Below are 22,197 nucleotides of genomic sequence, written 5' to 3'. Positions count from 1 at the left end.
CCAAATTCTTTAAAGATGACAAAGCCTTTTCTTTTCACGGGGATATTTTATCAAACATGTTGAATATAGAAGGAATGAACATAAACTGTGATATCAATTGGCCATGAATTCCTAAGTACCCAAAACAAATACCATTCAAGAAACATCATTCCATCAAACACTAACCATAATCATCAAAGAGATCAACATGGATATCAAAGGAAACAAAAAAATAAAATAAAATAAAATCATCTAGAACATCCATGACAGAAAATTTCATGGCCAAGAAAATCCGGGAAATTCGTCATACCAAAACATAGGGAAATAGACTCACCCCATTCATTGCTTGATAGATTTGTGATTGCTTGAATCTTGGAGCAAGAATAATCATCCTTTGTTGGAGGAACAACATACCTTAAGATCTCGAAGGTTTTTAGATTGCCCATTAAAGCATTTGGATGAGAAGGCCCCGGATTACGGGGAGGAAAGGTGAAGCGATGAGAGGGGCAGTATCGAGGTTGCCGTCGCTGCCCAGTGGGAATTGTAGAAGACGACCCAACTTTGGCAGAAATACATTTTGTTTGGCGTTTGGGGAAAATGATCCCATGGAATAGGAAAACGTATTCTGATATTCCATAAACCAATTTGGAAGTTTTCAATGCCAAAATTTCAATACCCGCCCATTTTCATCTCAATTTTGAATTTGCTAATTTGAATGTATCTCAGAATTGACGGGTTAAACGGACGTTAGAATATCAAGCTGACCTTTTAGTCTCGGACTAGTTAAGATAAAAAGGAAGAAGGAGAGAGAAAATAAATTTAAATAATTTTAACAAGTTATATCTAAAATTAGAAATTAGGACATTAGATGAATTGTAAAATAAGATGGAATAATAGATAAAGTATGTTTTAAGGGTATAAAATAAGAATTTTTTTACATCCCTGGATGCTAAAGTCTATATATCCAAAGAGGGATTCAGAGGTTTGTTTGTTTTACAATATTTTACTCAATTTGTACCTACCATTTATATCATTTTTTACTTACTAAGAGCATTTACAATAATAGAGTTAAAAATTTAACTATTTAATATTACAAAAAATTACTTTATCTATTTTACCTATTCATATGATGCAAACTAAAACTATTTTAACTTTCAATATAACAAAATAATATATCTATTACAATAAAATAATATTGTACATCTCCCGATCGAAAAAACTTCACAAACCGACCAATGGCACAATCTACAACCATGCCAATCACTCACAACCACCCAACAACTAGCAAGCCAAGAACAACCACCCACAACCATTGCCAAAAATCCAAATTAGCCAAAAACCATCACACAAATCACCACAAAAAAAAAAAAAAAAAAATCAAATTCAAATTCAAGATAACTTGGCCAAATTAAAGTGATTTTGACAACTAAACCATAAAACAAAATAAACCCAGAAAACCCAATTGGCAATTTGGCACAACTAGCTAGTGGAAATAGCGCCGAAACTTAATTGTATCACATAGCAATAATTAATATGGGTCTAGCTAAAATATCCCCTCAGTCTCAAATATTATAAAAGAGTAAACATTCGGTTCGGGCGTGGCGTAAAACCAGTGTTTTACGTCACGCCAATGAGAGCAAGCCATGTCAAAAAAACTCCAGATAGCAAAAAAATAAATAAATAAAGACTCTCCCACAAAAAACCCTTCACGCACGCACAGAGCTTCCTTCACAGCCTCCTTCAAGCTCAAAAAAAACCTCCTTCACGCCGAACCTCCACAACCTGCTCGCACGCTCGTCGGTTCACGCCATCTGCTCTGTTTCCTCTCTTCCTTCAGGACTAACCTCCACCACCGCCACACAGATCGCCGATTCACGCCATTCCTCTGTTTCCTCTCTTCCTTCACGCCGAACCTCCACCACCGCCACACAGATCGCTGGAGCAGAATGATTTCGAAGAAGAAGAGTTCGCCGGAGCTTGGAAACAAACCGGAGCCGCCGTGAGCTACGATCCAAAGGTTTGTTTTTCATGATTTTCCCTTTTCCCCAATTTGGATTTCGAATTGGGTGTTCGGATTTTTTGTTTGCTTCATCGGAAAGTTTCAAATTTTGAGCATTTCCTTTTTGATGAGAACAGAGGGTGAGTGTTTGTTTGTTCCAATGAAAGATGCTGTGTTGGGTTTTGATATGATCTGGGGTTTGTTTGGTTTTTGAATTAGGGATATTTGATTGATTTGATTAAGTTAGATGGGCTGTTAGATAAATTGGAATATAAATCATGTCAAATATTTATGAATTTATATTCTATCTTCTAGGAGCCGTTACTAGGTTATATTGGTTTGCCCTTTAAGACTAATAGAGGCCATACAACAGAAATAATGTTACATACACGATTTTTTTTTTTCTTACCATATATTTAAAAAAAAATTAAATTAGTTTACTCACAGTAAATCATTGCAATTTTCAACAAATGATAAAATATTATAAAAAAATTATGTATGCAATCAGTATTTTCACAAGTGGGTTTTTGTTGGGTTGCTACAGCTGTATTGTGTTTATAAGATTGATATTGTGCTTTTTCTGATTTCTTTTTTTGTGGTTTGAACTGGGTAAATTTTGGTTTTTGAAGTTTATGTTGGGTTGCTGGAGTATTTTTTTGTATGTATATGCATGTGTGTATGTGGGCTTGCTGGAGCTTTTGTATGTGGGTTTTACTTGGTGCAATATTGATATGTGTATGTTAGGTTGCTGGAGCTTTTGTATCTGTCATGGCAAAGGCATGCTCTCTCTATCTTTTCTTCACTTACCAATGAATGGAAATTATAGTGTTTTATTAATGGGAACTTTTATATGAATGCTGGCACCAAAATTCATAGCCTGTTAATGTAGTGAAATTTCAGACTGTCCACTAAAAAAAATGTTCTGCAAATACAGAGCATTGTTTTCTCTTGATAAAAATGAAATGTAATAGTTGATTTGATACCTAGGAGAGTTGATACCTAAAAGGTTGTCATTTATTTTAATGAAGGTCTGGTTGTGAGTACATGTCTGGGTGGTGCCCTTGTTGGAGCGCTACTCAGTGGTTGCATTGCTGATGGGGTTGGTCGACGTAGAGCTTTTCAGTTGTGTGCTTTGCCTATGATTGTTGGTGCTTCTATGAGGTATGCTTGCACCATAAATATCATTGCATTTGAGTGCTTACTGGGTCTCTGTGTTGCAATTGGTTTGGTCTCTTTTAGTTTATAATAGACTAATAGTTATCTCAGATTCCTAATATTTTCTGATATTGTAAGGGTAAAGTTACTTTCTAAAATAAAGGGGCTTACTGTTACATAGAAAAATTTTGCTTCTTACCAGGTGCCTTTCCGACAAGTTTACTTACTGTGGTTATTGAATTCTTCACTATCAACTTTAGCCTTTGGGACACAGCTGGTGTCATTTATTTGATAGTTATTAAAATATTTTTAGTTTCAAATATAATTTACTCCTACTTGTAATGTCAATTTTCTCCTACTTGTAATGCCAATTTTCTCTCTATAGTATCAAAGTGCAAATAAGGATGTACTTGGAGCTTTTTTATGTAATAAAGTTTATTGAGTGGTACTATATGTACCAATGTACCAATGTACCAATGTACTTGTATTGTAATAGCACAAGTTTGCCAAATTGGGCAAGTTTAGTATTGTAATAGCACAAATTTTAAATTTGTTCTCAATTGTTGCTTATGAATTTTTCTTCTCTTTTGTTTTTTATAGGTCATATTGAAATATAAAATTACTTGAATTGAAAATATGAGTGCGAACAACAAAGAACCCAAAACAATCTCACTTTGTGATATGGTGGATGACTTAGTGCATGATGAGTTAGAAATAAACGAGGATCAAAATAACGTAGACTTGTCATTGGATGATTCAAATCAACATCTTGCATGCAATAGGCATTCAGAACCATATCTTAATATGGTATTTGAAAACTTAGAGGTTGCTCGTGCATATTATAATGCATATGCAAGGCGAAAGGGTTTTAGTATACGGGTAAATCATACTCGAAAAAATAAAGATAAAATAAGGATTGGAATTGAATATGTTTGTTCGAAGGAAGGATTTCGTCGTCAATGTAACGAAGACAAGGAAAGAATAGGTCCAGAGCGTGCAGAAACAAGAGTGGGATGCAATGCAATGATAGGTTTAAAGAAAGTTGATGATACATGGATTGTATGTAAGTTTGTGGAGGGTCATGATCATGAGCTTCTTACCCCTAAGAGTACAAGTTTGCTTCGTGGGCATAGAGTGATAACAAGTGCCCAAAAGAATCTTATAGATTCACTCAATGAGTCGGGTATAGCCCTAAGCAAGATAATGTCTGTGTTAAGTAAAGAATCTGGTGGTGATTATAATGTTGGATGTATTCCAATTGATATTCAAAATTATTTGGGTAGTAAAAGAAGAAAGTTGCTTCAAGATGGAGATGCTCACGGAATGTACAAATGTTTTATTGAGAATCAATGTAAAAATCTAGGTTTTGTTTATGCAATTGAAGTTGATGAATATGGGTGCATGGGTAATTGCTTTTGGGCAAATGCTAGGTCAAGAATGGTATACCAATATTTTGGAGATGTTGTTACCTTTGACGCTACATACCAAACAAATCGTTATAAGATGCCTTTTGTTCCTTTCATAGGCGTTAACCACCATCATCAATCTGTGATGTTTGGATGTGCTTTGCTTGTCAACGAAACAATAGAATCTTATACATGGTTGTTGAAGACTTGGCTTAATGCAATGCCTGGAAATCCTCCTTCTACAATTATAACAGACGATGACAAGGCTATGGCTAAGGCAATTGCAGATGTATTGCCAAATGTAACTCATAGATTGTGTATGTGGCATCTTTTACAGAAAGTTCCAGAATAGTTGTCCCATGTATATAATAAATATCCACATTTTCAGGAAGAATTTTATCATTGCATCCATGATACAATCACTATTGAAGAGTTTGAGTTAGAATGGAGTAAAATTATGGAGAAATAATAATTGGGGGATAATGATTGGTTGGGAAATCTTTATATGCGGCGTGAAAGATGGGTTCCAACTTACTTACGAAGCTCATTTTGTGTCAGGATGTCTACAACTGAAAGGAGTGAAAGCATGAATAAACTTTTTAAAGATTATGTTCGTTCGAGCACAATGATAAGTGATTTTGTATATCAATATGAGCTAGCTTTGAATGAACGTTATCTTAAAGAGAAAGAACAAGATGTAAAGACAAAAAATTCAGTGCCACTTTTGAAAACATGTTATAAGCTGGAAGCAGAGGCAGCAAAAGTTTATACAAGAAAGATGCTTATGAAATTTCATGAAGAGTTATTTTGTAGTAAAAAATACAAGGCATCCAAATATCATGAAGAAGGAGTGAAGAAGATATACAAGGTGGTAGCTCATGGGAGAGAAAGTCCATTTTATGAAGTGTCTCTTGATATTGTTGAGACAAAAGCTATTTGTACATGCCATTTGTTTGAGTTTGTTGGTATTATTTGTAGGCATATCCTAGCTGTTTTTGTGAAGAAATCTCTTGTGGACTTTCTTCCATCACATTATATTTTAGAAAGATGGACAATTAATGCCAAGAAGCACATTGTACATGACATATCTAGTGATGTAATACAGGTGGAGCCTCAAGTTTCTTCTAGCATGATGAGAAATAGTTTGATGCTTCAATTTTTAGAAGTTGCAGAGGTAGGGTCACAATCAGAGAAGCAATACAAGCATCTTCAACAAACTTTACGAAAAGTTTATGAGGAGCTTCTGCTATGCAAGATGTTCATGATGTTGATGATTTAGAAAGTCCTGATAATACTACATTAAACAATCAAGTATTATCAAATCTTCCAATTACTTTGCGAGACTCTCCACATGTTCCATCAAAGGGAAGGCCTAAAGCTTTGAGACAAAAGCATCCAAAAGAAAAACAATTGATGAAGAAGAGAAAATGTAGCATTTGCAAAGAAACGGGCCATGTGAGAACCAATTGTCCAACACCTAAACATTCTAGGTAATTACATGACTTTGTTGAGTTGTAGTATTAACTTAGTATTAAAATTTTTGGTTTATAAAATTACTTCTTGTAGGGATGTTGCAAATACAAGCTTGACACCACATTGGGAGTCAGTGCATCAACAACAAAGTCAAACTGAGGTTATTTAATTACAATATATTCAATTTCAAGATAATACATACATTTGCTAATATTTTCAAAAATAAACCTTTATTTTTTTAAATTAGGAGTCTTCAATGGCAAGGTTAAACCCGTTAGTCATAGCAAATACATTGTGCTCTACAAGTTTTGTACAGGTATATGATGTATTTGATTTTTTTACTTAGTATAAATTATTTTGTAATAGATGTTTTTGTTATTTATTCATTTTTTTATTTGTTAATCATTTGTAGGACTCTTTGCCAAGTGTAACATATCCTTCTACATCATCATCTACTATGCATATATATCATAGCCAGTCATCATTTACGGAATGATCACTTAGCGTTTGATTAGAATATATTGATTTTTTTTAACTGTGTTCATTCTAATTTTATTTTTTGTATTTTGTTGTATATTCTTTTATGTAGGATCCATTACAACAATTCCAAGAAAGTTGATGTACAAACAAGTTTTGTGTCCAAGAGAATGGATTGGGAAGCAAATATTTTTTGGTTATATAATGTGTAAATTGTGGTGGATAGACATAGAACCATCTTCTTTTTTTGTATTTCCAACGTAGGGTCATCTTTTTTTGTATATTGAACTATGACAGATTTTATTCTAGATGAATGTGTTCTCAATTATAAATTTCCCAAAAGAATTGTGACAGGTTTTATTTCAGGTGAACTGTTATAGAAAAATTTGTAACAGGTTTTATTTCAGCTGAATGTATTCTCAATTATAAACTCTTATAGAAAAAGTTTTTTTTTTTTTTTTTTAGAAACTTATAGAAAAAGTTTTGATAGGTATATTATAGAAAAAATTGTGACAGGTTTTATTTCAGCTGAATGTATTCTCAATTATAAACTCTTATAGAAAAAGTTTTTTTTTTTTTTTTTTTTTTTGAGAAACTTATAGAAAAATTTGTGACAGGTATATTATAGAAAAATTGTGACAGGTTTTATTTCAGGTGAACTGTTATAGAAAAATTATGACAGGTTTTATTTTAGCTGAATGTATTCTCAATTATAAACTCTTATAGAAAAAGTTTTTTTTTTTTTTTTTTTTTTTTTTGAGAAACTTATAGAAAAAGTTGTGACAGGTATATTATAGAAAAAATTGTGATAGGTTTTATTTTAGGTGATTAGAAACTTTTATAGAAAAAATTGTGACAGATTTTATTTCAGGTGAATGTATTGTCAATTCCACTCTCTTTTATAAAAAAAAAAATTGTGATAGATTTTATTTCAGATGAATATATTCTCAAGTTTCATTTTTACAGAAAACTTCAAAATTAAAAAATAAATAAATATATAAAAAACCGCAAAAAAAAAAAAACCCTATGCAAGCATATGTGCAGAAAACTTCAAAATTAAAAAAAAAAAAAAAAAAAACCTGTGCAAGCATATGTTTATGTGCAAGCATGGACGTTTTTTTTTTTTTTTTTTTTTTTTTTTTTTTTGCTGAAGGAGTTTGACCAATTTTAAAGGCAATAGGTGCATTTTTTTTAAAAAAAACTTTAATATATTGCTAGAATTTGGGCAACATCAATCCGGGACATGCTATTTGCTTCATTTCAAGTAACCTATGTATGCCATTGGCTTATGAAATTCATCTCAATTTGCTATTCACTATAGATGGTAGTGAGAGTTGGTTGAAGTCACTCTCTGTTCAGTCCTTTGCCTGATGCATCTTTATAGATCATTGTATCACTTAGGATCCAACTTGTAAGATATTTGGTTGAATTGGAGAAAACAGAACTCATCAACAATCAAAAGCACAACTACAACGAATTCTAAATGGGTGCCACATTTTATAAGACACGAATTTTGCATATATTACATATTATAGCTTTTAAGTTTGATATAGCAATTGTATAACCATCTTCAAAATATGGTATCTAGCACATATGGACATTACCTTGAAATTGATTTTTTGATAGGAAAAGGACTAAGTAGCTTCATCTTAAAACAATACTATAGACCAACAGAAGCAAAAAAAAAAAGGAAAAGATTCTCAGACACATTTACGGCTCCATCAAAAGCATGTAATAAGAAGCTTCCAGTATTTAGTTCCAAAGGTGGTCCACTTCTGTCAATTTCTTCGTTTTCTTTCTCCAAAAAAGCATCTCCATCTTCAATTCCATCCACATTTATCCCTAGTGAGCGCTTTGCTTCTTCAACCATTTCTCCTGCTTCTAATATTTGCCTTTGACATTCTGCAACCTTAGTGTACAAATTGAACACCATTAGCAACAAGAAGCATCTCAATAACTCAAATCAAGGAATCAAACAAAGAGCTGTCAAAGAAAGTAGGTAGTTTGTTAGATTGAAGTTTGCCACATTCCCTACACCTGCTTACGGTGCAAGAAGGGACGAATCCCCATGAAACGAAATGTGTGTGTTTATGATGATAGACCAAGATCATATTGTTTCAAAACCATCTACTTACATCTTTTGCAGAAGAAATTTCAAAACTGTACCATCTTCACCTCACAACAATTTTAACTACAAAGACAAACTAAAATGAGTTTGGGCTCCATTTCTGGTTTTCTAATTGGTGGAAACACATTTTAAGCCTCACTTGCTGCAAAGTTCATATATAGAAGACAAAGCTAATTTGTTTGCTTCCAAAATAGCAAGCTAGCAAGACTTCCCAAATAGCATCAAGCATAGATGAACAAACACTAAACAAAATTTTGTTGTGGATACCAATGACTAATAAGTGCCCTTAATCTCTAGCAAACAAATACAAAAGCTCCAGCAACCCCACATAAACTTCAAAAACCAAAATTTACCCAGTTCAAACCACAACAAAAGAAATCAGAAAAAGCACAATATCAATCTTATAAGCACAATACAGCTGTAGCAACCCAACAAAAACCCACTTGTGAAAATACTGACTGCATACATAATTTTTTTATAATATTTTATCATTTGTTGAAAATTGCAATGATTTACTGTGAGTAAACCAGTTTAAATTTTTTTTAAAATATATGGTAAGAAAAAAAAAATCGTGTATGTAACATTATTTCTCTTGTATGGCCTCTGTTAGTCTTAAAGGGCAAACCAATATAACCCAGTAACGGCTCCTAGAAGATAGAATATAAATTCATAAATATTTGACATGATTTATATTCCAATTTATCTAACAGTCCATCTAACTTAATCAAATCAATCAAACATCCCTAATTCAAAAACCAAACAAACCCCAGATCATATCAAAACCCAACACAGCATCTTTCATTAGAACAAACAAACACTCACCCTTCGTTCTCATCAAAAAGGAAATGCTCAAAATTTAAAACTTTCCGATGAAGCAAACAAAAAATCCGAACACCCAATTCGAAATCCAAATTGGGGAAAAGGGAAAATCATGAAAAACAAACCTTTGGATCGTAGCTCACGGCAGCTCCGGTTTGTTTCCAAGCTCCGGCGAACTCTTCTTCTTCGAAATCGTTCTGCTCCGGCGATTTGTGTGGCGGTGGTGGAGGTTCGGCGTGAAGGAAGAGAGGAATGGCGTGAACCGGTGATCTGTGTGGCGGTGGTGGAGGTTCGGCGTGAAGGAAGAGAGGAAGCAGAGTAGATGGTGTGAACCGGCGAGCGTGCGAGCAGGTTGTGGAGGTTCGGCGTGAAGGAGGTTTTTTCTGAGCTTGAAGGAGGTTGTGAAGGAAGCTCTGTGCGTGCGTGCATGCGTGAAGGGTTTTTTGTGGGAGAGTCTTTATTTATTTATTTTTTTTTGCTGTCTGGAGTTTTTTTTGACGTGGCTTGCTCTCATTGGCGTGGCGTAAAACACTAGTTTTACGCCACGCCCAGACTGAATGTTTACTCTTTTATAATATTTGAGACTGAGGGGATATTTTAGCTAGGCCCATATTAATTATTGCTATGTGATACAATTAAGTTTCGGCGCTGTTTCCACTAGCTAGCTGTGCCAAATTGCCAATTGGGTTTTCTGGGTTTATTTTGTTTTATGGTTTAGTTGTCAAAATCACTTTAATTTGGCCAAGTTATCTTGAATTTGAATTTGAATTTTTTTTTTTTTTTTTTTGGTGGTGATTTGTGTGATGGTTTTTGGCTAATTTTGATTTTTGGCAATGGTTGTGGGTGGTTGTTCTTGGCTTGCTAGTTGTTGGGTGGTTGTGAGTGATTGGCATGGTTGTAGATTGTGCCATTGGTCGGTTTGTGAAGTTTTTTCGGTCAGGAGATGTACAATATTATTTTATTGTAATAGATATATTATTTTGTTATATTGAAAGTTAAAATAGTTTTAGTTTGCATCATATGAATAGGTAAAATAGATAAAGTAATTTTTTGTAATATTAAATAGTTAAATTTTTAACTCTATTATTGTAAATGCTCTTAGTAAGTAAAAAATGATATAAATGGTAGGTACAAATTGAGTAAAATATTGTAGAACAAACAAACCTCTGAATCCCTCTTTGGATATATAGACTTTAGCATCCAGGGATGTAAAAAAATTCTTATTTTTTACCCTTAAAACATACTTTATCTATTATTCCATCTTATTTTACAATTCATCTAATGTCCTAATTTCTAATTTTAGATATAACTTGTTAAAATTATTTAAATTTATTTTCTCTCTCCCTCTTCCTTTTTATCTTAACTAGTCTGAGACTACAATGCCAAACATGCTAAATGTTCTAAAATTATACAACATGCTACAGTACCGTCTCAAATATGAGACGGTATGGACACAAATGCCAAACCAAAATACTAATTTTTTATTCAAACTTTTCTCTCTTCTCTCAATATTTAATTCAATGTTTTCTCTCTCTTCTCACTTATTTGTCTCTCTCCAACCCATGTTCTCTCTCTTTCTTCTACAGATCACCCTCCCTCACCCTCAAATCAATGGTACGGCAGCCTCGTTGATCATCGATCAAGCCGCCGCCATCGCTTCTCGTTTGAGAACTTCATGCAAAGAATACGCTAATTGGTGAACTACGCATAAACGCATTAAATTGCTCCAAATTCTACGGGTGATAGAACCTTTGAAGAACAAATGAGTTCGACTCTCGACAAAGTTTTTGTAGAATAAGCACAAGATATTATTACCCTCGTGTCCCCATGTGAGAACTAAGAAGCCTATTAGGCAATCTGTCATGAATGGAAAGCCTACTGATAAAAGAGTGTTGGTGTTGAATTGCATTACCCTCTTGAGTCTTGATCATTCTATATTTGTTCTGTTAAGAGCTTTGAAATGAATATTTGTTTAGTCTTGTAGCATGAGAAAACAATTGTGGTGCCAGTGGGGTAATGGTAGTCCAGCCAGTGGCGACTCCAGGAATTTTTTTTAGGGTGTTCCTGGGTGGGCTTGCCCTGTTACAATTTTTTCTTTTTTAGATTTTAGTTGAAATTTTTTTTTTAGTTTTTTCTTTTTTGCTTGAAAACAATGTTATGAATACCATTTTGGACCCTGTTTCGATTTGTTTTGTGGAATGGAATATTTTGGTATCGATCTATTTTGATATACAGTTTCAGAGTGTTTTGGGGTTTCTAAAAAAAATTAAAAATAATAATAATATATATTTATATTTTCTTATACAACATAAAATTATTGATCCAAATAAGTAATCCTCAAATAAAATAAATCATTTAGTTTTTCTTCTTTGACACTCAAATCATTTAGTTATTACATAACAATTACTATTTTAGAATATTAAAACATAAATATGTAATTAAATAATGAAAAACAACAACTAAAAATAGTACAATAAAAGTGTATATATATGTATATCAAGTATCAACTTAACATTGTTTTCTATTTTTTTATTTTATTTTTTTTTGTCTTTTATAATGTGTATTCACTTACTTTTTAAGGGACCATATACCACAACTCCAATTCAATGTCACGGCCCCATCCACCCCCACACTAAAAGACAAGAACCGAACAACAATTTCAACAAAATTACATATTTTTATATTTATATACACTTACCCAAACAGTAAAAAGCTAATCAATTTTTATTGTAAAAAAGAAGACAAACAATAAAAAACTAAGCAATCACAAAAGCAGAAAAGTTAAGCAATTTATATAATTATATCGTGAAAAGATAAGTCTAAACTCTAAACACACAAGTTAGACACTCAGACTGAGAATCAAGCATGAGAGAGAGAGAGAGAGAGAGAGAGAGAGCAGAGATGAGATAGGGAAAACCGGAAAAGGAAAGAACTGAAATACCGTCGCCGATCTTGCTTATGCCGTCGTCAATCTCCGCGTAATGATCAAGCTAACGGTCCAGAACCGTCAGGCCAAGGTGTGAGGTGTCCGTGGTGCCCTCCGCCGCTGCAGCACTAGTCATCAAGGCGCTGAAGGAGCCGGGGCGCGACCGGAAGAAGACGAAGAACATCAAGCACAACAGTAACATCTCGCTCGACGATGTCATCGAGATCGCTAAGGTGATGAAGCCTAGGTCTATGGCGAAGGATTTTTTTTTTTTTTTTTTTGACAAGTATGGCGAAGGATCTTAGTGGATTGTGAAGGAGATTCTGGAGCTTAGGGTTTGCTTTAGCCTTTATTGGGGTGGTTGTTTTTTTTTTTTTTTTTTTTTTTTTGAGAATCGTGGGTTTGCTACTGTTGGGCCGTGGGCTTGATGTTGGGCTTGCCGTCTGTTTTTTTTTTTTTTTTTTTTTTTTTTTTTTTTTTTTTTTTTTTTTTTTTTTTTTTTTCAGATTTTAGTTCAATTTTTTTTGGGCTTTTTTTGTTCGTTGAAAGGAGAACAAATAAATTTTTTTTTTAAGGATGAAAAAATAAAAAAAATTAATTATTATATATAATTTTTTTTTTATTTTATTATTTATTATTTATTATTTTATTATTTATATTTTTTAGGTTAGGGTGTTCCTGGGAACACCCTGACCATAACGTGGCGCCGCCACTGAGTCCAGTTGTGGTATTCATTCATTTTTTACTAAACTCTATTATAAAGGGTTGATAAAACTGAAGCATAAATTAACTCGACATTTGTTATTGCTTCTGTTTTTATATGTATATACACCAAATCTTTTGCTTATTGGAATTGATGGACCTTTGGTTTCGGTTTTAGTTTCTTCCTTAACTAGTTTTTACATTCAAACATAAAGATTTGGTAGTGCCAGGGAAGATATCTTATTAATGTTTCATATTTTTTTTTGGCTCACATTTGACATGTTATGATACTTTATGAGTTTTAGCAAACACTCGTAGGTTTGCACTTCAAATGATTGATGAAATGCTTATGCAAATGTACTTCAATATTGTAAGTATACTTACAAGAGCTCTGTCTTACTCTGACATATTTGTAGGGTTCAGGTAACCTTATTAGAGTCACTTTGTTATTTTGTTTAATCCCATACCATATAAAAAGATACATAGGATCTGCACGTAAATGGTTCTATATAATGCCAAAGCAAGAGTTGGCCTAACATCAATTACAAATGTAATTACTTAAGATGAATAACAATAATAACAAAATAAAAATACTGATGAAACTTTATTAAGATTATTAGAGCACAATCCCAAGACACGAATTTGTAGTCATGTTCCAAACTGCGGTACTCTTGAAACATCAAAAATTCACTTCGACTAACTTTGACAACCACAAACGTCTACCCAGTTGGCAAACTTGATCATCCACTTAGAGAGCCTATTTTCACGTCGCCCAAAAAGAAACCTGGACAAGTATGTTGAGTGAATAATTTCAACCCAAAGTTTATAGTGTAGCAAAACAATCAAAATAATTGGGACACAAGCTGAAGCAATTATGACAATCGGAAGCCGGTTCATTTTGATTTCGCTTTTAAAAACCAAAAAGGATGTTGCGCTGAAGGCCACCACCATTCCTACTATAGAGATGAAGAGTGCAGTGAGTCCCCACACCAACTTCGATGGTAATGACACGTGGAAATCCATTTCCATGAAACGTGATGTGAGAATTGACAGGAATAGTAAAATTGAAGAAGAAGAGGAGAACAGTACCATTGCATCTGATATGAAAAATACCCTAAACCAAATACTTTTCAAGAGAATAGGGGTGCCATACTCATTGGAAGCATATCAGTAGTTGTACAAGAATTTAGCTATTTGAAATTATTTTCGAACACAACGTTACTCCAACATTAGCAAGTTCCGTAGCAACGACTCATTTGCCAAGTTTGAATTCTCACTTTATCATCAATAGCAACTCTCATTGATTCTAAAAACTTTGTTGGGCTCTTTTATTAGCCTTCCAATCTATTTATGCACTTAAATCAATAAACCAACCAAGTAAATCATCTTATCAATACTTAACGTGTGAAGAAATCATATCTAGAATGATTTTCTTTTTTTTTTTTTAAGAAGAAAAAGAAGGGAATCACCACTTAGTTGTTGAAAATTTTGAAAATTGCAAAGCCCCAAAGTTTTAAAATAAGCACCAACTATATTTGTTTAAAATATATAATATTTTATAAGAAAGCCATAAGTGATTTATACAAAATTTTTAATTTTTTTGGACATAAAAACAGTTAAATCAAAGCAAATTAATCAGATCCAATTTGAAAGTAAATGGAAAAACAGATATTGATACTTACGCTTTTCTTCTTCTCTCACTTCTTTCCCTTCAAAATGTTCTTTTTCTTCTTCAAAAACCCAGATAAACTCTCTGATCAATGGTTATATCATACGCACAGAAATCTTATTCCAGTCCTCACCAATATCCTTTTTGCATCTTTTCTCCAAATGGGGGCAATCAATGATGCTTAGTATTTGTAAAGAGGTGAGGCGACTCATTTCTTCAGGAAGTGATAAAAGATTGGGGCAATCGTCAATTACAAGGTTTTAAAGTGATGTGAGGCAGCCAATCCATTCCAGTAAAGTCATCAAGCTAGGACAAAAACACAAGAAATTAGTAGAAAACAAGGGACTTGTTTACGATAGAATTGAACTAGGTAACACATTTCTTTAGTCCTTTTTTTTTTTGTTTTCCCCTAACTGCAAGCTGTTGTTATTATATTTTATTTTGCTTTTACGAGGCATTCAATTTTAAGACTTCTAAACAGCCAACCTGTTCAACTAGCAAAACAACTATAGTGAGAAAAAAAATTAAATAACTGATTACCTTAGCAATATTTTGATATGAACGAAAGACTGATGCTCCAGAAGGTAGTGTTTGAACATCCCAAGTGTCACCCTCCTAAAAATAAAGCTATTTTAAAAAAGGTGGGAGTGTTAGCACCAAGCTATGGTCCTCTAACATCATTCTAGCAAACATAAGTTTGAGAATTTCAAAAAAAAAAGATCATGTAGATTATGGAACTTGTAATGTTGCATGCAAAATTAAATAACTTGTTCCATTTATCCCCATTGAGTAGAAATGTACATTGTCAGCCATCATAGCATCATATAGGTGAAAAAGTCAAGCAAATTGATTTCCTCCCCTTTTTAGAGTCAACTATATTGTTTATAGTATATCATAAGACACGGATGAAATAAAAATGGATAGAAACACCGTACCTTATAATTGTGTATGGAATAACAAAGTCAACCAGATATTGCTCAGCCTTTCTATTTCATGCCTGTAATTATATGGTAAACAAGATAAAGCATTTGGCCTAGCATTTTGTTTTTATTAATTATAATATTAGCAAAGAATTGATAACCAAAGAAAGCAAAGAAAAAACAAACAAAAAAGGAAGTAATTGATATGAAAAAATAAAGGGGTCACAAACAAAGAATAACTTAGTGAAATAAGCGCAAAAAAATAAGTAAAATAACTTAGGTGAGTATAAATACCTTGAAACAAAAAAATTACATAAACAATACATGACAACATCCAAAAATAAGCGCAAATGTAATAATGACCTGTTCAGGATATTCTCCATATTTGAAATAGAACTCAGGCCTTCCAAGTTCCACCTTTGCTTGGATCAAGATCAAGTTTCATCTTCAACACAGCACTTGGAATGTAGGAACTATGTGGCTAGCATCACTCATGTCAATCTCTTTATGGCTTTATGCACTTAAAACAACAACCAAACCAAGTAAATCATCTTGTCAAGTCACAATATCTAGAAAGACCATCTTTATAAATTAAGGGGGAAAAAATAATTTGGAGGTAATCAACACTTACATTTTGAAAATTGCAGAGGCCAAAAGCGTTCAACAAGAACTAATTATAAGGCCTGAGCTTTTTCTAGGCTTTAATTGCTTCTTCAAGTCTACTCAAACATTTCTTCTCATTCGAGGAGAAGAAAGAGCCGGAGAACAAACAATGGAATTGACGTTTGTATAAAGATTTGAGATTAATTATTAAACTTATACCGAAAAGAATTGATGTTTGATCAGATGCACCCGCTCCAAACGTGAGCAATTTTGGGCAACCCCTTGACTCATCTTTGTAGTTTGCTTCTAAAGTTCTGCATATGGAATTGCATATAAATTGCAAAATCATCGGCATTGAAGAAGATAAACAATAAAAAAGAAGTTCAATGATTGTTGAAAAAGGAAATGTAGAAAGGACATACCTAGTGGAAGCATATCAGTAGTTAAACCTGAAATTTGTTGGAATATTTTGGGACATGGGCAATCTTTGTCCAATCCTCTCCAATTTCCTTCTGGCATCTTTGCTCTAAGTGGGGACATTTATAGATCCTCAAGGACAGTAACGAGGTAAGGCAACACATCCCTTCAGGAAGGGATGTCAAATTAGGGCAATCTCTAATTTCAAGGTTTTGAAGTGATGTGAGGTTGCCGATCCATTCCGGTAAAGTCATCAAGCTGGGACATCTGGCAATCGAGAGTTTTTGGAGAATAGTAACAGATTGAAGACATGCAGGAAGAGACTCAAGTTTAGAAATTTTTGTGAAAGACAGAGACTGAAGGCACTTAACATGTTGAAATTTTGTACCATCATCGTCCGCATCACTAAATAGATCAACTTCCTCACAGTCCTCAATTCTCAGCTCCTTAAGAGAGGTGAGATGTCTCAGAATTTGAGACAAAGATGTAGAGCACCTCCTAATATCTAATTCCTCAAGAGAAGTTAGGTTTTGAAGCCACTCCTCTGGCAAAGGCTCTTTGTCTAGCATAGCCGACAATTCCAATTTCCTTAATTTGGAGAAAGGAGGGATGGAGGAGGGAAGTGAAGAAGCTCCTGCCGTATTCATCTTCATCGCCATTGTTTGTTGCAATGCCTTCCAACTAACCCTTGACAAATAAAGCTGTTCTTCGAGATATGGAAACAGCGGCATGGAAGTCAACTTACTACAATCATCTATAGCCAAGTGAGAAAGAGAGGGAAAGGAAGGCAGTGACATGTGTTGGTGATATTGATGACTCCATGATGTGGATGTCATTCTCTTTGCATCGCCGTTATCAATAATATCCCTCTTCCACCATCCCTTTAGATTAGGACATGCTATTAGCTTAAGTGACTCCAGGGATGGGAAAAATGTTGTCAATGATGAAGCAGAGACTTCATTGGTGATATCCAAGTCTGATATGTACTCTAGACTATGCATAGCGTAAAGAGATATCTTTCGAAGAGATGGCAACTGATACAATGGTGGCAAATGTTGGCATTTATTGCAATATTTTAAATGAAATTCAGTTAGATTTGTTAGCGAAGAAAGCCAAATTGAAAATCTCACACCCCCGTACCATTCTATAAACAAATATTTTAAATTTTGGGGTGGTTGTAGGCCATCTAACAAATTTTCATCATCACCAGCGTTGATAACATCAACAGGCCTAGAATTCCATCTTAATGACATATCACTGAGATGCTGCTTCTCCTTTAAGTTTGCAACCTTCGTTTCTGAGATAACATCTTTCACCAATTCCAAATTTTGAATCTCTATTCTTCCTCTCAAATCATTTAACCTGTTCAATTCTGCTAGTCCACCACAATGCTTGGAGGAACCTATGGGGTCCTTACTAACAACAAATAAGGGTAATGTTTGAAGAGAAGTCAACTGCCCAAGTCCATATGGCATATGAGTCAAATTGGGACATACATTTATATTAAGATGCTTAAGGCTGACCAATTTTTGAATGTCTATTGGTAACTCCTTAAGTTTCAGACAAAATGTGAGTTTCAATGTGTGTAGATTCACCAATCTTGTAATAGAACTAGGAAGAACCTCAATATCATTAAAGGAAAGGTCAAGGTACTTTAGATGCATCAACTTACCTATGATATTTGGCAATGTCTTAATTTCTAAGCCATGTAGATCTAATGCACGCAAATATCTAAAAGTAGAAATAAGTGTTCTGAGAGCTGATTCTTCCACTGGGTGATTCAATATATGGGATGTCAATAAAAATGTTCGCATCTTTTTTGCTTTAACCAATGAGTTTAAATTCTCTTCAAAGAATGAATCGTTCTTAACTGTGCATGATAGATGACGACTTTTTTCATTGACATTTTTTGCATTAGAATCAACTAATGTACACTCAATCCTTGAGATAGATAATGCAAGATCATGGACTAAATCATGCATCTTAAACAATGTATTCTTATACATGGAGCCACCTTTATGTTCTACTTGGAAGAAGGACCTCCAGTGTAGTTCCATGACATACTCATTGGCAATGTCCTCTAATTGTTGGTTCCCCTCTGGTGACTGGATAAATCCTTGTGCTATCCATAATAGTATCAATGTCCCACTCCTAAACAAATAATCTTTGGGAAATAGTGAACAATAAGCAAAACAACACTTTAAATGTGATGGGAGATGATCATAACTCAATTTTAGAACAGGCAAAAAACCATCTTTTATTTGAGTTACATTCATGAGTTCATTATTCTTAATATATGACCATTCATCTCCAGTTTTTTTAAAGTATAATACTCTTCCTATTGTCTTTATAGCAAGAGGCACACCACAACATTTTTCTACAATGTCCCTTCCAATTGCTTCAAGGTTAGGATTGATGGTCTCTTGCTTTTTTTCAAATTCCATTTGCTTAAATAATAACCAAGATTGATCATCTGATAGGCCTTTTAAAAGATATGGTGAGATTGTGCTAGTAATATCTGCAACCAAGTTGGTCCGTGTAGTTATCACCACCTTACTTCCCTTTAAGCCATCCAACAAAAGTGTTTTCAAATTACACCATTTTTCTTTGTCCTCATTCCACACATCATCCAACACAAGTAAGTACTTCTTTTGGTTGAGACTTTTGCGAAGTTCAATTTGCAATTGATCCATTTCAAGGTTGTTAGGCCTTGTACCGACTGCAGATGCAAGTATCTTTTCAGCAATTGTTTTCACATCAAAGTCATCAGAGACACACACCCACATCTGCAACTCAAAATAAGCCTTGACCTTCTCATCATTGTATATATACTGAACAAGTGTGGTCTTCCCTAGCCCCCCAATTCCTACTATGGATATGAACGAAACGTTCTCCCCCACATCGAAGTCCAACAATTGACCTATGATGGCCTTCTTATCCTCCTCTCTCCCGATAACGTCTTCTTCACGTACAAATGAGTGAGTCTGGTCCCTCTTCCTAGTCACAACTGCTGTCCCTAAAGGACGCTCTACCAACTGGAAATTGTTCCTATCCTTTGCTATATCATTAAACCTCTCCCTCATAGCCTTTATTTTGCGAGCCATCTTAAAACCAAAAGCAAGTTGATTTGAGCTAGAAAAGAAAACGCGTACCTTCTTTGTCATTTTACCACCGCCCATCACATTTTGCCGCAACACATGAGTGGAGAACTCGCTCAACAAGTCATCCGCATCAAAAACTGCTTCTCTGAGCTTCATAAGCCAGTTCTTGACTTGATGGTTACTGCCTTGCTGCTCTTCTGCATCCCCAAGAACAGCTTGAATGGTGGAAACAGTGTTTGACATTTTTTCGAGGTCATCTTCGAAACCCCAGATTGATCCAACCTGTTGGAGAGTGGAGGAGCCCAAGCTTACAATGATCGTCCGCACAACGCCATAGAGGATTGCATCGGCCATTTCTTCTTGTTGGGTGAAAGAAAACACTGAGATAGACAAGAAAGCTGAAAAAACAAGGATGAAATGTGGTAGAAAGAAAGAAAGAAGATTAAAGTTTCACGTGGAAAGAAGAGCACCGATTGATGATGAATTCAAGGATTCCGCGTGAAGTATAATTGAGTGTACGTGAACATATGATTTTTTTTAAGATCTCATGTGAACAATAAAAAGTATAATTGAGTTCTACAATTAACTAAATGCATTCCCATTAAAAAAAAAACAAAACAAAACAAAACAAAAAACAAAAAACAAAAACAAAAATGCATCTTAACATATGACTATTAGATTCACAAATTACGAGCATAAAGTTTTGAATGACAGTTAGTTGGCCATTGGTGACAAATTGCAATTTTTTTTTTTTTTTTCTTTTTTCTTTTTTCTTTTACATTTTAATGATGGGATAGTCACAATGGAGAGAAAAATGTTTTGAAAATATCAAAAAGTATCAACTATTTAAAGTATAGGCATGGACAAAGAACTGGCTATTTACCAAATTTTAGATTAAATATACACATGTCATAATGATTCTAATTGTAGATTTTAGTTTTTCTATTAAACTGTGGGTGATTATTATTTTATTTTATCTTATCAAGATTTAACACATAAATAATTAGTTTTTAGGAAAATTATTATTGCACACCTTTGCATAAAAATGTAACATACATTTCTTTAGTTTATAATGTAGATCTTACATTGATAATATATTGTCCTATTTTTTAATATAGACAGGTGCATCATCTGTATGTGTCAACTTCCAATCATGAACCCCTTTGGCTAGTTTCAGATGACAAGAAAAAGGTTCTTTAAATATATATATATATATATATATATATATATATATTTATATTTAAATAAGACCCTTTCACTTTGAATCGGTTTGGCTGAAGGATGAGCATTGTGGAGATATTGTTAAGCTTTGATAGGGTGCCGATGGACAAGACTCTCCTTAAAATTCATAACTGCAGCAATTGATTTGTCTCTTGGAATAAATAAATAAAATCTTTTGGAAATATAAGGAAGATGTTGGAGCGCAAAAGAATCGAATTAGCTAACAGCTTCATTTTAGTCCAAATCTCAAATCTGACAATTGAAATTAAATTTATAAATTGAATTTATTTCCCAAATAATAAATTGACCATCCAACCCATTCCTATGGCCAATAATCCCTACCAAAACGTAAACCCCTTTTTATATTAAAAAAATATACTAAAAATTATATATTAAAAAAAAAAACACCAAGTGTTACTAGTATCATTGTCTTTTTTTTTTTTTCCAAGTCAAATGATTGTGTTGTTTGAATTTTTTTTTTTTTAATTCGAGTTTATTTGTTGACAGTTTTCTTGTTTGTTATCCAAAATTAATAGTTTGGGACTTCGAGATTTATGTGCTATTTGCTGCTCTTTAGTTTATATAACCGATTTGGTTTTTTTTTTTTTTTTTTTTTTTTTTTTTTTTTTTTTTTTTTTTTTTTTTTAACTGGCAATACGTTAGAAAAATATTGGACATATTATATAATATAATGCTAAGCAATTCAGGCTTTGTACTTTCAAACTCTGTATGTTTGGAATCTTTCAATTTTAATTTTTCCTTTTACTTGGCAACACTAATAAGTTCTATTTAGTAGAATAATATTGGACATATAAAACATAAAACTTTATTTGAATTACAGATTATAGGAAAGTTGAATTTAATATTTTACCTTTTTTTACTTATGAATCTTGGCAAAATTAGATTTCACAATAAGATGGAAAATGATTTTTTGGCCAGAGAACTTATGACCCCGGCCTACTTTACATTAGAGCCCAAGGCCCGAGCCGATGAGAGACATTGCCGAGGATGTACAATGGAAGTCTAAATGGCCTAGGGATATAGCCGAGGACGATTTTGTCCTCGGCATTCCAGAGCGCTCCTAAAAGAAAGGGCGAGCACAGTGTAGGAGTGGCCCAAGTAAAAGGTTGTCAATACTACAATTAAGTACTCTGCGACTGGCAGGTCCATGCTCTTCACTATACTCTTCAGCTTTAACAACC

At 33.6% G+C, this 22,197-nt stretch overlaps 2 protein-coding genes across 2 annotated transcripts; both read right to left on the bottom strand.

Moving 5' to 3' along the window:
• Positions 1-7,964: 7,964 nt before the first annotated feature.
• LOC115966425 lies at positions 7,965-14,945 on the bottom strand. The gene is made up of 3 exons (XM_031085661.1): positions 14,844-14,945; positions 9,562-9,891; positions 7,965-8,398 (listed from the first exon to the last, which is right to left on the bottom strand). The coding sequence occupies exons 1-3, from the start codon at positions 14,943-14,945 to the stop codon at positions 8,150-8,152; spliced, it is 681 nt and encodes a 226-aa protein (XP_030941521.1). The 3' UTR covers positions 7,965-8,149.
• Positions 14,946-16,271: 1,326 nt separating this feature from the next.
• On the bottom strand, positions 16,272-20,166 carry LOC115966424 (putative disease resistance protein RGA1). Its single transcript, XM_031085660.1, has 2 exons — positions 16,679-20,166; positions 16,272-16,570 (listed from the first exon to the last, which is right to left on the bottom strand). The coding sequence occupies exon 1, from the start codon at positions 20,126-20,128 to the stop codon at positions 16,700-16,702; it is 3,429 nt and encodes a 1,142-aa protein (XP_030941520.1). The 5' UTR covers positions 20,129-20,166; the 3' UTR covers positions 16,272-16,570; positions 16,679-16,699.
• Positions 20,167-22,197: the final 2,031 nt, after the last annotated feature.

Source organism: Quercus lobata, chromosome 11 (genome assembly GCF_001633185.2).
Source record: "Quercus lobata isolate SW786 chromosome 11, ValleyOak3.0 Primary Assembly, whole genome shotgun sequence".
Taxonomy (NCBI): Eukaryota; Viridiplantae; Streptophyta; class Magnoliopsida; order Fagales; family Fagaceae; genus Quercus; species Quercus lobata.
The sequence above is the reverse complement of the archived record's forward strand: the minus strand, read 5'-3'. Positions and strand labels throughout refer to the sequence as shown.

Bases quoted from the DNA above. Each gene is read 5' to 3' on its own strand.
- LOC115966425 (XM_031085661.1), bottom strand. From the start codon at position 14,945: ATGAGTCGCCTCACCTCTTTACAAATACTAAGCATCATTGATTGCCCC. The intron at 9,892-14,843 runs GTGCGTATGATA...AAATAAATAAAG, and splicing joins AGGACTGGAATAAGATTTCT to ACTCTCCCACAAAAAACCCT. The intron at 8,399-9,561 runs GTTTGTTTTTCA...TTGTACACTAAG, and splicing joins CCGTGAGCTACGATCCAAAG to GTTGCAGAATGTCAAAGGCA.
- LOC115966424 (XM_031085660.1), bottom strand. From the start codon at position 20,128: ATGGCCGATGCAATCCTCTATGGCGTTGTGCGGACGATCATTGTAAGC.